This window comes from Rhinopithecus bieti, unplaced genomic scaffold (assembly GCF_001698545.2).
Source record: "Rhinopithecus bieti isolate Rb0 unplaced genomic scaffold, ASM169854v2 scaffold_12476, whole genome shotgun sequence".
Classification (NCBI taxonomy): Eukaryota; Metazoa; Chordata; class Mammalia; order Primates; family Cercopithecidae; genus Rhinopithecus; species Rhinopithecus bieti.
The window spans coordinates 624,243-639,937 of NW_016807303.1; the positions used below are offsets into that span (position 1 = coordinate 624,243).

Below are 15,695 nucleotides of genomic sequence, written 5' to 3' on the forward strand. Positions count from 1 at the left end.
TATATATATATATATATACAAGTGTCCTGTCACTTCTTTTGATTTTTTTAAATATACAAATTTATAGAAATACAGCAATAAACTTATGACCTTAGCAAAATAACTCCAGCACTTCCTCTTCCAAAGGATGCTTCTAGTTACCACATATTTTACTTCTCATAAGATTTTATATGGCTAAAAATCATAATATTGCTTTTTAAAATGGAAAGTAAGCCATAGTTTTCCAGCTATATATTTCATAGTTTTATTTTATTCCTCAAATATAATTTTTTATTACAAAGAATTTATCTGTTCTTTGGAAACTTAAAATGTAAATGCTAAATTTTCTTCTGACACAAACCACAACTGTTATATGGATGGTTCTCCTGAAATGGTAGACATTAGATCAGGCCAGGGGAAAATACTCTCACTAAAATACGATCAGTTGTTCCCCACATTTACAAATAAAGTATAGGAGCCATACAAAAAGATGACTATAATAATGGTCATTACTAAGGGACCCAACTTGTGCCAACTGATTTGGAATGCCATCTTTAAAATATGTTACGTTTTTATATCTATATAATCTTATCTCCAGAAGTTCTACTGGTCTGTCTGTTCGTGTACCAATACCATGCTATTTTATGAACTGTAGCTTCAAGATGAGTTTTTATTTCTGCTGGGAAACCTTTTGTTTCTACTTGTTTTTGGTTTCAAAATTTGACTATTTTCCTTATGGGTTTTGTTTTATGGTTTGTTTGTTTGTTTCGAGGTGGAGTCTCACTTTGTCGCCCAGGCTGGAATGCATCATCTTGGCTCACTGCAACCTCTGCCTCCTGGGTTCAAGTGATTCTCCTACCTCAGTCTTCCTAGTAGCTGGGATTATAGGCACACACCACAATGCCCAGGAATTTTTTTTTTTTTTTTTTTGGAGAGATGGCATTTCGCCATGTTGGCCAGGCTGATCTCGAACTCCTGACTTCAAGTGATCCACCCACCCCGGCTTCCCAAAGTACTGGGATTACAGGCATGAGCCACCGTGCCCACCCAGCCGCTTATGTATTTTTCATATGAACTTTGGAATCCTTTAATTTAGTTCCCATACTTTAAAAAAAGGTATTTTAGAATTACATTAAAATTTGATATTAGGATTATATTAAATTTGTGAATTAATATTGGGAGACTTGAGGGGTTTTGTTTTGTTTTGTTTTTTTGGTTTTTTTGAGACATGGTCTCAATCTGTCACCCAGGCTGGAGTGCAGTGGTATAATCTTGGTTCACTGCAACCTCTGCCTCCCAGGCTCAAGTGATCCTCCCATTTCAGCCTCCCAAGTAGCTGGCACTACAGGTGTGTGTCATAATACCTGGCTACTTTTTTTTTTTTTTAAGATGAGGTTTCACTATGTTGCCCAGGCTGGTCTTGAACTCCTGGGATCAAGTGATCTGCCTGCCTCAGACTCCCAAAGTGCTGGAATTACAGGAGTGAGCCACTGTGCCAGGTCTTTGACATCTTTATGATATTGAGTCCTCCAGTCCTAGAATATGATCCTTTCCATTGGTCTCAGTCTTTTTCATGTCTCTATGCAGCATTTAAGATTCTTCTTTATGTAGGTATTTCACATTCTTAGCTTTATGCCTAGATGTTTTATATTTAATATAGTTTATATGTAATATAGTTTATATTATTTTGTCATTTGGAAATATGAAAACTATTGATTTTTTGCTTATTGATTCCATGTAATTTTGTACTTTGCTACTTCCCTTTATTGAAGTCTCTAACTGCAGTAGGTTTTCAGTCTTCCTGAGTCTACATGTAATTAAATACAAAAACAACTACCCTCAAACAACAGAAAAGTTTACTTTTGCTATGTATTGCATTGTTCTCAAAATGTCTTAGTTTGATAAACCGTAAATCATGAGTTAGTGAAACTTGTATTGTTTTCCTCCAAGAGTTTAATACACAGATGAGTAAAAGAAATTATCCCTTTAGGTATTACATGCTATGCCTTATGAATGGGGCTATATATTCATTATCTCATGAACATAAAATGCTGTGAGATAGGTACTTGGTTATCCCCATTCTATTTAAGAGGAAACCAAAAATCAGAAAGGTTAAACAACCTATCCAAAGTCATAGACCATAAGTGATAGACTTAGTAACTGAATTCAGAGTTACCTGTCTCTAAATGAAATGCAGGAGACTAAGAAAATAACTGTCTCTAGGTGACAGATTTCATGAGGGTCTCACACCGTGTAGCTAGAGTAATCTAGAGAAGAAATTGACTGCAGTTGAAGAGGTAAAACTAAGTTCAGATGATCCTCTGAAGGTCACAAGATATTTGGAAGCACATCATATCTAATCTGAAATGCCTCAATACTGCATTATTTCTCCTCAGCACACATACAGATTATTTTACCCATGAAGTGGTACTAATTGTAGGCCTCATACTCATGTGTGCAAGAAATACAACAATCTTCATTTTTCTGTATCTTTTATAATTTCTATTTGGGGTCCCATTCCACAGGTGACAGAAACTTCATCTTAGTTAATTCTAGGTATGCTCACCCAAGCCTAGTTTCCTTTAGTAAATTCAGACTTCAGTCAAGTCAGGATCTCCTGAGTTCATTCTAGGGCTTCAAGTCCTCATTTCTGAGTGTGACTAACCTCTGGAACCATCAGGAAGGTGGCTGAGAGGTCATCTGCTCATTATCCTTCCACATAGGCATCCTCTGAGATGCACACTGTGGTCTCTGATCTCAGTTGCCAATCTGTCCAAGTTGCTGATCCACGTCAGTCGCAGTTCCATGCTCTTGACAAGCCCTGCCTCAGCCACTTCCATGGCCTTTCAAAGGCATAGGGAAAAAATCTAGATATTCTTTTAGAGTGGCAGGAAACTGAGGCTGTATCAAGATTTCTCCAACTAAACATATTGGACACCATTTTTACTCATTTTCTCCTGAATTCATGGAGGGACCAAAGACTAATTTGTGCCCCTCAAAATTCATATGCTGAACCCTTAATCCCCAATGTGACCTTATTTTAGAGACAGGACTTTCAGGAGGTGATTCAGGTCAAATGAGGTCATAAGGTTGGAGTTCTAATCTGATAGGATTGGTGGCCTTATAAGAGTTGGAAGAGAGTGAGCTATCTCTACATACATGTGAACTGGAAAAAGCCCATGTGAGCACAGAGGGAGAAGGCAGCCATCTACAAGCCAACAGAATAGGTCTCACCAGAACCCAACAATTCTGGCATCCCGTACTTTCAGCCTCTGGAACTGTGAGAAAATACATTTCCATTGCTTAAGCTACAGAGTCTATAGTATTTTGTTATGGCAGACCAAGCAAACTAAGATTCTCTTGGACTCCACCTGGTAATCCCCTCAGTCTAGAGTTCTCCACACTAACCCTCTTTGGGTTTTATATTACTGTCCATCTTTGTCCCCCACCCACTCCCCACAAAAAAGCGCCAAACAAAGCCTCTTATTTTGAACTACCCCTTCCTATAGCATAAACTTCTCTTGCTTCCTTGTTTCTATCCTCTCAGAGAAACATCTTATCTAAATGGGAAAGAAGAGGGGTGATAAAAATTGGATCCACTTGATTACATATTCTGTCTAATGCTATACCTAGATCCTTGCTTCTGATCCTATACACCAGATACTGATTTCTATTCTCCCCTTTAGTTGCGACAAATTTCTCTTGAGGCAGTGGTTGCTCTTGGGTGACTACTCAGATGGGGACAGGTCACAAGGAAATAGAAAACACTAGGTTAAAACATCCAATTACTATCATGCTATAGTACATTTTTTATAATTGAGTATAAGTAAATGATAATGTGAAAGCTATAACAATTTTATTATTGTAACCCTTGGTCTCTGAGGTTGTAAGAGCAGAGCCACCCAGGTTACTTAAGATGATGCGAGTTCTTAGAAAGAATATCCCAAAAAGTGAATAAATACAGAAAACTGTCTCCACAGTCAAACAGGCCCAAAGAGAACTGGAATATTGTTCATCATTGTTTAACATACACCTGCAGTTCCAATAACCCAACAGCAATGCTTATGGCCCAATGCTTGTCATCCCTTCAGAAATAGGCATCCATTGTAACCCCAGATATGATGTGGCTTTCTTCACTCTGAGAATTTCTATGTTCTGGAGTGGTTTTCTGTTTGTTTGTTGTTTGGTTTTTGGTGGTTTTCTAGGCTACTATTGTCCTTTCTTCTTTCTGTTTTGTATGCCTCATGAGGGTCTCAATGGATTAACTGATCACCATCAAACAGCACATGCCCTGCCACCTCATCCACCTTAGTCTCTCTAATGCCTAGGCCATCAAAGGTTGTAAACCAGCCACTTTAAAGACAAAGTGGCCAGGAGACGGCTTTGTTCACCACACATTATTTTATCAATTTGAGTCAACATTGAAAAACTGGTATATCTTACTAAAATCAGAGTTCTATCATTTTCTGAAACTTAAGAATTGACAACACTGGGTCTACAAACTAAAATGGGGTCAATTATTCTGAGCTAAACTTTACCCTTCCCTGGTAGTCAGAGAATGGCCTCTTCAGTCTAGCAGTTTCAACCACTCATGCCATGTATGCTGAAGAGTTGGGTCAGTTGGCTCTGGAGGCACTTGCATTGGAGACCTCTGTGACCTTTGTCCAGGACAGTTGTCAACTTCTCTAACTGGTTGTGACCAGCATTTACAGGGCCACATGACAAAAAGAATGACAGCAATGTGAAAGGAGCTGCCTCCATTTCTCTCAGTAGAGGCCTTTTCAGCAAATCAGGAACTTAAGAGTTTCAGGGACTATCTGGTGATATCCTGAAAACTTTTTGAAAGAGATCAACTCTCTGGAGGTTGCAGTGAGCTTTGATCACACCACTGCAATGCAGCCTGAGCAAAAGAGCAAGATGCCAACTCTAAAACATAAAAAAATTTAAAAATGTTTTAAAAGATAAACTCTCTCAATGACTGATTCAGATCTAGAGAAAGTCTGCCAACATGAACATCTACCCTTACTGGGTTCCCACTATTTCTCATATTTAAATGCCAAATACTGTCCTCCACTGTTGCTTTTCTTAGGACTTTTCTAAAATAAGGGATATCAAACACCAGGACTAAGGCATTCTTACACAGCTTGTTGAAATCATTTACAGTAAAGTGCATTTCTTGCTCATTTTCACTCAAGCCCTCCCTTTCAACACTTTTTTTCCTGTAGTCAGTTTTCTTTGATTATTATCTTATCCTTTTGTACAACTGACATAGGAGTTACAAAGAAATTACTTAGGCAGATAGTGAGAGTACGGAAGTCCTTGGTAAGGTTTTCCTTTTAATGAAAAACAGCCCCCAGCTCTTTTTTTTCTAACAAAGAGCAGCCCATAAAATCGAGCTGCAGACATAAACAAGCAAGCTGGAAGCTCGCACAGGCGAATGTCCCCAGTTGTGCGCATAGGAATATACTACCTGTGACTAGGCCTGTTCAAGTAAGGAACAGACAAGCTGGTGCTGGCCAAGTGGAAAAACATTTGCATAATAAGATTAGGGTGGGGCGACCAGCCTTTTCCGTGCGCTATGTAAACTTCACACCTGGTCAAACCAATCTGTGAGCCCTATGTAAATCAGACACTGCCTCCTGAAGCCTGCCTATAAAATCTGCTGTGGTCAGCCGTCTTTTCGTTTTTGGGCACCTCTCTCTCACAAGAGAGAGATAGCTGCTCTCCTCTCTCCTTTCTTCTGCCTATTAAACTTTCCACTTTCCTTAACCCACTCACATGTGTCCGTGTCCTTAAACCTCTTGGTGCAAGATGAAGAACCCTGGATATTTACACCAGACAGCAATGCCACTCCACAATGTCATTAGGGTTCTTTCTGGTCCAAGTTCTATTGCTATGGTCGTGGTGGTGGTGGTGGTTATAAAAGCCTAAATATATTGAATCTAATTAACTAAAATTCTCGGTTAAACCAAGTTAAGCCCTAAAATCTAGAAAACATCCTCACCATTTTTATCTGTAGTAAAACATGATCAGAACTGACATTTAGATTTAAATATAATCTAATAGGCTCTGAGTTTATAAGGTACAGAGTCATCCAGGTAGTAGCACTATAAGATCCTGAATCATCAAATATGACTTAATTGAATTTTGTGGTATATTTTAATTTTTTTAAAAGAAAGTAAAATGTATTTGAGAGATATCTTCTATAGCAGTAAAAGTAAATTAATTCATGGCATAACCTTGATTAATTAGAAATTTCTGTGAGTCAGATAACTCATTTTCGTAGGCATCCTTGTTAACATTATAATACTAAGACTTTAAACAGTCTTTAATCAGAGGCCGTTAGCTCATTAACTTTGAGAATGAGAGTGCTATGAAGCTTGGGGAAAAGCTCACATCCATCCAAGACCCAGCATCTTTGTATAGGTGGAATCTGGTGAAATGAACCTCAAAAGCATTTTTAATGGGCTCCTTCATATTTAATCCAGGGGGGTGCCTGGTAGATCAGCAACATGCTACTAGTTCCACAGCACTGATAGTAGGTATGTTACTATCCTGGGTCTTTTAAAAGAAGTGACTCTTCTAACCCCAAACTTTCCAACCCTGGGAAGCTACCTTTTTAAGTTACTTTCTCGGTCCCTTCAAGTAAGATGTATCTTCACTTTCTTTATACCACCTGGCACCCACCTTATCACCCAAAACAGATACTCTAGCTATACCCTGGGGTAACACCTCATCACCTCAGCCTCCTTTACTTTAATTACATTTTTCCAGTAGAAAGTGGGATTTGCATATTTTAAGGGTAAGACGAAATGGAAGGTGGAGTTTGATTCTGCATTATTTCAGAAACTATAGAACATACTCCAGCTGGGTCATTGGGCCTCTGAATTTTAATTCCTCTTCTTTCTTGAAAACTGTCTATTCCCAACAATTTCCTTCATCAGTGGGATACTGATATTAGGCGGTATGTCTTATGACCAAGTGAAGGTCTGTGAATTTGAATCCTAAACAGGCAACAGAATAGGTATGCAATTCAAGTCACTGGTCAACTTTCCAAGTCACCTTTCTCCTTCTGTGCTTTGAAGAAATAAGGCTTTCACTTTTATCAGAAGGTAAGAAGTTAGGAGTGGGAAAAGTTATTTTTTTCTTATAGAAAAAAACTCAATTCAAACCCTGATTCTGCCAATTAATTATTGGCAAGTGTCCTTGGGGGAAGGAATTTAACTTCTCTGCCTCCTCATCTGCTAAAAGGGGCTAATAATTACACATCTTATAGTTTTGTAAGGATTAAACAAGTTGGTACATGTGTCTAGCTTATCCGGGGGTCAATAAAAGTTAACTTTGCTTTTGAACAGCTTCTAGCAGAGTGCTAATCACAAAGAAGAAGGCTCAGTTGTTTTCTGTTGTTATGTTACACATATGGATTACTTTCTGCTTGTTAAGACTTGAGCATTTGCAAAGCATAAGCAACCTTTTTCTACAGAGTGCTTTATTTAGATTCTCTGAGCTACCAGTGAGAAAAGTCCATTTTGTTACATGCTTTTAAGATATGGGCACTAGGCCGGGCACGGTGGCTCAAGCCTGTAATCCCAGCACTTTGGGAGGCCGAGACGGGCAGATCACGAGGTCAGGAGATCGAGACCATCCTGGCTAACACGGTGAAACCCCATCTCTACTAAAATACAAAAAACTAGCCGGGCGAGGTGGCGGGCGCCTGTAGTCCCAGCTACTCCAGAGGCTGAGGCAGGAGAATGGTGTAAACCCGGGAGGCGGAGCTTGCAGTGAGCTGAGATCCGGCCACTGCACTCCAGCCTAGGAGACAGAGCCAGACTCCGTCTCAAAAAAAAAAAAAAAGATATGGGCACTAAACCTAAGAAACTTAAGAATAATGTTCCAGGGAACCAGACATGAATCTTTTTCTATAAAGTGGATCAAGAATATTTCCAAAGATCCCAGTCCACTAGAGCAAGTTTTCAAAAACAGTTGATTTTGACTGGTCATTCCCTCACATAGGAAAGTATAAGAGTGCAGACTGTCCCATCATCCACCAGATACATGACCAACTCCCTGTTCACATTGACTTAAAGGAAGAATACCAAAATGGGGCTTGAAAGCTTCCCTTCCATTCAAGCCCCTGCTCTTACAGTCTCTCCTTCACAGGTTAATGGATTTCTCTTGAGATGCTGATTTGTACTTTAAAAAACTTAACTTACACTTGGAAGGCTTGCTGCAATATTATATGATGATGTAATTATTTATGTAGTCCCAGCTGAGCCTATAAAATCCAAAAGTTTTAAAATCTGTATCTACAGTGATAGATCTAGACAGCACTCCTCCATATCATTTATACACACACACACACACACACACACACACACACACACATTTCCCTCAAATATTTCTTTAAGTCCCAGACCACTTTTTGATGTAACTGTGTTCTCTCTATTTTGACATTCTTGGAGCAGCCCTAGTGAAGCTTAAGATTAAAATCACAAGTCTTACAGTTCAGGCAGAGAATAAAGTACAGACTCTGAAGGTGATCTCATGTGCTCAGAATTATGCCTTTAAAAGTCAAGTTGACTTGAAATATGGACCAAACCAAATATAGCATTTAGACAAGGGGCCTTTCTTTACGCAGCCTGAATTAATACAATTAAAAAATATTTTGTCTTTATTTATTAACGTGCTAATTAAGCCAAAACATTTTAAAATGGTGTTTCTTCTCATTTTTAATTTGGGACTCTAATTATTTGTAAAAACAAATATGCAGTAAAATGATGGAACAAATTATGATCACAATTTGTTGACTAGAACTAAAGGAAAGCCCAGAACAAGTATATTGCCACATTTTAGGTACTTAATTTGTGCAATTTTTATACAAGATGAATTAAACAATTCCTGAAAAGTGAAAAATAATTTATATAGTTTTCACACGTATAGGGTCTAGGTCAGTGGCAAAACAAGGGAGTTAATTTGGAGAAAGGCTTTAAGTGCCCCCATAAACCTCATTAACCTTCCATGATAACTACCCCAAATAGAATATAAGCTAAGTAAAACACTGTGTGTGCTATTCAGACTCAACTTCAAAACAAGTCCCAGGCTGCTCCTTCTGAGAGACCACTGTGCCAAAGCTTCTACCTTGACATTCTAGAGACACCCTGGTCCTAATATCTCTGTGCTTATATCTTCACGATAACAGTCATTCTGCCTTTTAAAATTTTGTGTCATAGTTTGGATATAAGAGGGTGGGGGTGGGGAACCTACACACAAAAATGAAACTTTTGCACAAAGCATCCACTTGCCCACAAGTGCTAGAGTGGTGGCCTGCACTGTGTGATCTTGGTTGAGTTACATAATTGTTCTAGGCCTCAGTGCCTCAATGAGGGATTTGAAAGGGCTGATCTCAAAATCTTTTGCAATATTCAGGGCCTCAGACTCCTGGCTTCATCAAACATCTGAATCTGGATGGCTTATCAACAGCTACTACTGATCCTGTGAACCTGGGTTCCTTTTTGTTATCTTTAGCCATTTTTCTGGAAGAGGTGAGAAACCCTTACAGAGCAGGACAAATGAGGAGAATGGAGCTGAAAAGGTTCTGGTGCCCAGAGAGTCCCTGCTCTGCCCCGCCCCAGCCTCACCCCTCCACCACCAAATCAATAAGCCGCCTGGAATGGAGGCAGCCTGCAGAATCTCACCACCGGCGGGAGAAGCTGAGTGAGTGATTATAAAGAGAAAACCACTCAGGCTTATCTCAGACTTCACTTTCTTCCCTTACTCATGTTCACAGTAGAAACAAAGGGAAGTGTTTCCGAAGCAAAGCTCTTGGCTCTGCTTTTTGCTCACAGCGACTTTTCGGGAAAAGGGGAAGGGAGTGCAAAATAAAAAGCAAATAAAGGACTTGGAACAGTCTACAGGACACGAGGACTCCCACTTGTTCTCAGAAATGCCGTTTCTTTATTAGCTGCAGTCCAGCTTCCCCTGCAGGTGCTGTGGCCGCGTTGCGCCTCGGCGGGAGCCTCCTGGAGAGGCTCTCTGGCAGAGCCCCAGGGATGCGGCGACCCGGCCGAGGTCCGTGGTCCGTGGTACGCTCTGGAGAGGGGCTCCCCGGCAACTTGGCCCGCGGGAAAGAAAGTCTCGGGGTCAGCCTCCTGCCAGCTCTCATAAGTAGATCTAATTATGACCGCTTACTTCAAAAAGAGGATTTAACCCAAAGCAGATTTAGCGGAGCAGTTTCCAAAGGGTAGCAGGAATCCCAGGCTTGACCTTTGAAAAATCCCAAAGACTTCGCTGCCCCGGGAACTTGGCAAGCAAGTCACGGTGGACGCCTCAGATCGCAGAGAAATTCAGAGATGCCAACTTAAGTTATCAATCAGGTCCTACTAGGGATGTTTAATTTAGAATAAAGTGTCTGTCAGAGAGTGCCCACGGCATGTGCACTGGTGGTCAGAGTGTTGAGTTAAGATAAAACGTTGACAGAAAAAAAAAAAGAAAGATTTAAGCACTCAAGTATAACTGATTCCTTGAAAAGTATTTTAAAACATAAAGTGGTGTGAAAATTAAGTGAGAGTCAAAGGTCTCTTAGTGAATTCTTATCTAAAACGTGAAAGTTTGGTGACATATCCCAGTGGTGTTGATAAAAGTATCAAAAGCATGTCAGGGTAATTTTTTTAAAGTTTTTTTTTTAACTTTTAAAACTTTCTACATAGCACTTTGCTCAGGAGAGGCTGTTGTAATTGTTTTAATAAAATTAAACAACTTCTACAAGAGGGAGGGGATTAAAATTGTTAATTTAGAGTTAACCAACATGAAGGTAGTAAATAAACACATCCTGCGTAGGCTTAGTGGATACTGAATATAAAATTACTCTGTGAACGATCATGCTCTCTATCATGTATTATTTCAATTACTCTCACAGAACACAAAAATTAGGAAAACAAGAAACAAGTACGGTCACTCCATCTACACACTTTTATTAAACCAATGACTCAGTAAGTGACCTTATGCTACCTCAGGCATTTAGCTTAGGTGGGAAGCTGAAGAAAAGACAGATATCTGGTTCTAAATCAAGTAATTTACAAGGTAATGAAAAATAATTCACACAGGTGCTCTTAGAATTATTTGATTTTCAACATTTTAAAAAGTCTATATCAAGTTGCTACTTTTTTATCTGACCACATTCCAACACAGAACACCTAACCAGATGACTGTTGTAGATAGAGACTTGAGCCACATAACAACACTTCTGTCAACAAGGGACTGCATATATGATGGTGGTGTGCCTGAGGCAGCACAAAAGAGCATGACAGTTCACAGAGACTGTTTTTTTTTTGGGGGGGGGGGACAGAGTTTCGCTCTTGTTGCCCAGGCTGGAGTGCAATGACACGATCTCGGCTCACTGCAACCTCTGCCTCCCGGGTTCAAGCAATTCTCCTGCGTCAGGCTGAGTAGCTGGGATTACAGGTGTGCACCACCACATCCGGCTAATTTTTGTATTTTTAGTAGAGGCAGGTTTCACCATGTTGGCCAGGCTGCTCTCGAACTCCTGACCCCAGGTGATCTGTCCGCCTCGGCCTCCCAAAGTGCTGGGATTACAGGTGCAAACCACCACGTGCAGCCACCACAGAGTACTTTTATATTCATTACCATTAATATTAATTATACACTTAATATTTTATTTCAATTGCATAGGACTCTAAATAATTTGTTGACATGGGTCTAGTGACTTACTACCTTAAAGGGAGAACAGTGCGTCTGGTATTCACGGCCATATCCCCCATTGTATCCCATAAGATTATAATACCATATTTTTACCTTACCTTTGATATGTTTAGATACACAAATACTTACGATTGTGTTATAGTTGTCTGCAGAATGCAGTAGAGTAACATGCTGTACAGGTTTGTAGCCTAAGAGTAACAGGCTGTGCCATATAGCCTAGATGTGCAGTTGGCTATACATCTAAGTTTGTGTAAGCGTACTCTATGATGTTCACACAATGATGAAATCACCTAATGATGGATTTCTCAGAATGCATCCCCTTCATTAACACATGACTATATATGTAATTTATACTCTCCTTAGAACCATGTTTGCAATATCTATAACTTGAGGTTGGAAAGTTCTCAGAGATTGAGGAGGTGGGATTTATTTTCACTGGTTACTCCAAGATGTCAAATCAGTTAGTCTATGTGTTCAAACATGAAGCTAGTTAACCTGAGCTTAACAGGAACTTAAGACAAACATAAGTCTGGGATACAGTACACAACAATTTGGCCATTGTTCACTTTTCCATTTCTCCTTCTGCAAGGGATGTACCAAATCCAATAATAAATAAACATTACCAATAATTTAAAAAAAATGTTTAACCCAAACCTGTTCTATTTTATGCTTTTATTTACTGTCTAATTGTGATAGCTTCTTCTCATATATACACTAATCTGGGAAAACTAGGTCTCTTTTTTGTAACTAAATAGATAATAAAGTTGGGCTAGGTAAAGCTGTTCCCTAGTGGTTCTCAATTTGCAAGCTCTAAACACAAAAGCAGACATGCTTGGTAACTCAAAGCATGAGGATTCAATATCATTGGTTTCAAAGTCTGTGGAATTCAAAGACACAAGCATTCAGCCTAGGGAAGAGAAGGGAGATAATAATTTAAAAGATACTGAGAAAAGAAAACAGATGGTATAGAAGAGTGAATTACAACATTTTAAAATTTGGGGTCTCTGCTTCAATTGTGGCAATCCCTGGTCTTAGAAGACTAAATAAATACCTACAAGAATAAACATCAAGGCTAAATGTGTCCGTTTTTAGTTGGTTTGGTTTCTTTTTTTACCCCAAGTTTTAAAATTTATGCAGTCCTTAGAAAGTTCAGCAGGTAGTTCTAGTAATTAAGTGATTTATACACAGCCAAATAGTAACATTTTCTACACTGGTATTAAAAATGAATAGGATTCATTTATAATTGTTAAGTATAATAATTTGCCTTTCTGAAAAGCTGATTCCCACCCCAAAGAGAAAAACTAGATTAGTTCAAATAGAAAGCAATTTGTAGAAAGACTTTTCAAATGTAGGTGCTTCATTGATCAAGTTTAAATATAAAGTCCTTGAGTTTCTTTCCAGCTTTACGGTTTCATGGCTTTTAACATCCTTGTGGGAATGTGATGCCCTACCTATATGCAACCCCCAAAACATTCATGTAACAATCTCAGGTAAAATTCAGTATCATTCTCTGTGGTTACCACCCATTCAGAAATTGGCATTCGACGCTGGGCACCTGTCCACAGTACCCCTGGCTGAAAGACTGATCCCTGAAGGGAGGGGCACACATGAAAGGGCTACGGGCATGCAGATGTGACCGGTGGTGTGTGTACGCATTACCTCTCCCGCTCCTGCTCCAGCAGGTTGGTGAAGTCATCGCTCTTGTTCATGTAGTCAGTGTGTTTATGCTTCTCGTTCTCTAACTCGTACACGGTGCGCCTGTGACACTTTTCGGCCAGCAACAGCTGCTCTAGCATGCGCCGGTAGGTTTCTTTCTGTTTTTCCTCAAGTCTGTCCAGCTGAATAAGCAAATATGGGAAAGAGCTTAATATTTTATTGCATTTGCATAGGACTCTAAACAACTTGTTGACATGGGTCTAGTGACTTATTACCTGAAAGCGAGAACAGTGAGTCTGGTATTCACTACTATTTCCCCCATTGTATCAGTTTCTTTATGCCAATTGGCTGTATAAACCAACCATAATAATGTTGCAGTAACTTCTGGCTTTCTGGCTTTTTTGTAAACATATATATGGTTCCTAAACCTTTTTCCTTTTTAAGGGCGGTGGGATATACCACAATTTTATCCATTCTACTGTTGATGACCATTTGGGTAGTTTCCAACTTGGGTCTATTACAAATAATACTGTTCTGAATACTCTAATACATGTCCTTTAGTGAACATATAGCATATGTGTCAGGTGTATACCTATGAGTGAAATATGGGTCATAGGATATGTGTATATGTAGCTTTATTAGATATACCTATGAGTGAAATATAGGTCATAGGATATGACCAAATATAGGTCATAGGATATGCCAAGCAATTTTCCAAAGAAGCTGTACCCATTTACGCTCCTACAACCAGTGTTTAGGAGTTTTGATTGCTCTACATCCTTGTCAACACTTAGTATTTTTAAAACTTTTAGCCAGATGTGGTGGCTCACGCCTGTAATCCCAGCACTCGGGGAGTCCGAGGCAGGCGGATCATGAGGTCAGGAGTTCGAGACCAGCCTGACCAACATGGTGAAACCCCATCTCTACTAAAAATACAAAAATTAGTTTGATGTGGTAGCACGTGCCTGTAATCCCAGCTACTCAGGAGGCTAAGGCAGGAGAATCGCTTGATCCGTAGAGGCAGAAGTTGCAGTGAGCCAAGATCTCACCACTGCACTCCAGCCTGGGCAACAGATGGAGACTCTATCTCAAAAAACAACAACAACAAAAACCTTTTAACCATTTTGGTGGGTGTGTAGTGTTCGTTCATTGTGATTTTAATGCTCACTTACCTGATAAAGTTCAAACACTTTTTCATTTGTTTATTGGTCATTTGAGTTCCTAAACTTGCAGGAGAACAACTTTTTCACGGTTTTATGAGATAGCACAAAGCTCTATACTCAGAAAGAGGATAACACCCTTCCTAATAGAAAAATTAAGATCTCAGCATGTACATGCACCAGGCTTCTCCCCTGGAAAGTGATTTTCATCACAATCTGTTTTTAAAGCTTGCAGCTATCTGCATTTCTAGGAAAAGTATATGTAGGATCCAAAGTCCTCTGTTTTTCAAGAGATGCTAAATATAGGGAGGATTTCAGAACTCATAGACAGTACATATCTCTAAAACAGTTCTTACCAAATATTATTACAGGGGCCAGGCACAGTGGCTCATGCCTGTAATCCCAGCACTTTGGGGGGCTGAGGCGGGTGGATTGCTTGAGGTTAGGAGTTCGAGACCAGCCTGACCAACATGGTGAAACCCTGTCTCTACTAAAAATACAAAAATTAGCCAGATGTGGTGGCAGATGCCTGTAATCCCAGACACTTGGGAGGCTGAGGCAGAAAAATCACTTGAACCCAGGAGGCGGAGGTTGTAATAAGCCAAGATCGCACCACTGCACTCCAGCCTGGGCAACAAAGCAAGACTCCATCTCAAAAACCAAAACCAAAACAAAACAAAACAAAAAAAAGGCGGAAAAAAAAAAACCCATAAATATTATTATTGGGTTTTGGGCCGGGCACGGCAGCTCAGGCCTGTAATCCCAGCACTTTGGGAGGCCAAGGTGGACGGATCACAAGGTCAGGAGATCGAGATCGAGACCATCCTGGCTAACACGGTGAAACCTCATCTCTACTAAAAATACAAAAAATTAGCCAGGCATAGTGGCAGGCATCTGAAGTCCCAGCTACTTGGGAGGCTGAGGCAGGAGAATGGCATGAACCCGGGAGGCGGAGCTTGCAGTGAGCAGAGATCGTGCCACTGCACTCCGGCAGGGGCAACAGAGCAAGACTCCATCTCAAAAAAATAAATACATAAATACAAAATAAAAAAGAATTATTACCGGGTCTTTGTGCCTCTTTCTCTGATCAGGTTATAAGATTTTTTTATTTTCATTATTTATTTATTTATTTATTTATTTATTTATTTTTGGAGACAGAGTCTCACTCTGTTCCCCAGGCTG

At 39.7% G+C, this 15,695-nt stretch overlaps 1 protein-coding gene across 2 annotated transcripts in view; it reads right to left on the minus strand.

Moving 5' to 3' along the window:
* FILIP1 (filamin A interacting protein 1) overlaps positions 1 to 15,695 on the minus strand; it is a 203,318-nt gene that overhangs the window by 48,532 nt on the left and 139,091 nt on the right. For both annotated transcript variants that reach the window (XM_017881125.1, XM_017881124.1), the window contains exon 4: positions 13,357 to 13,535. In XM_017881125.1, coding sequence (XP_017736614.1) covers positions 13,357 to 13,535 — 179 coding nt within the window. The remainder of the gene's footprint in view (positions 1 to 13,356; positions 13,536 to 15,695) is intronic.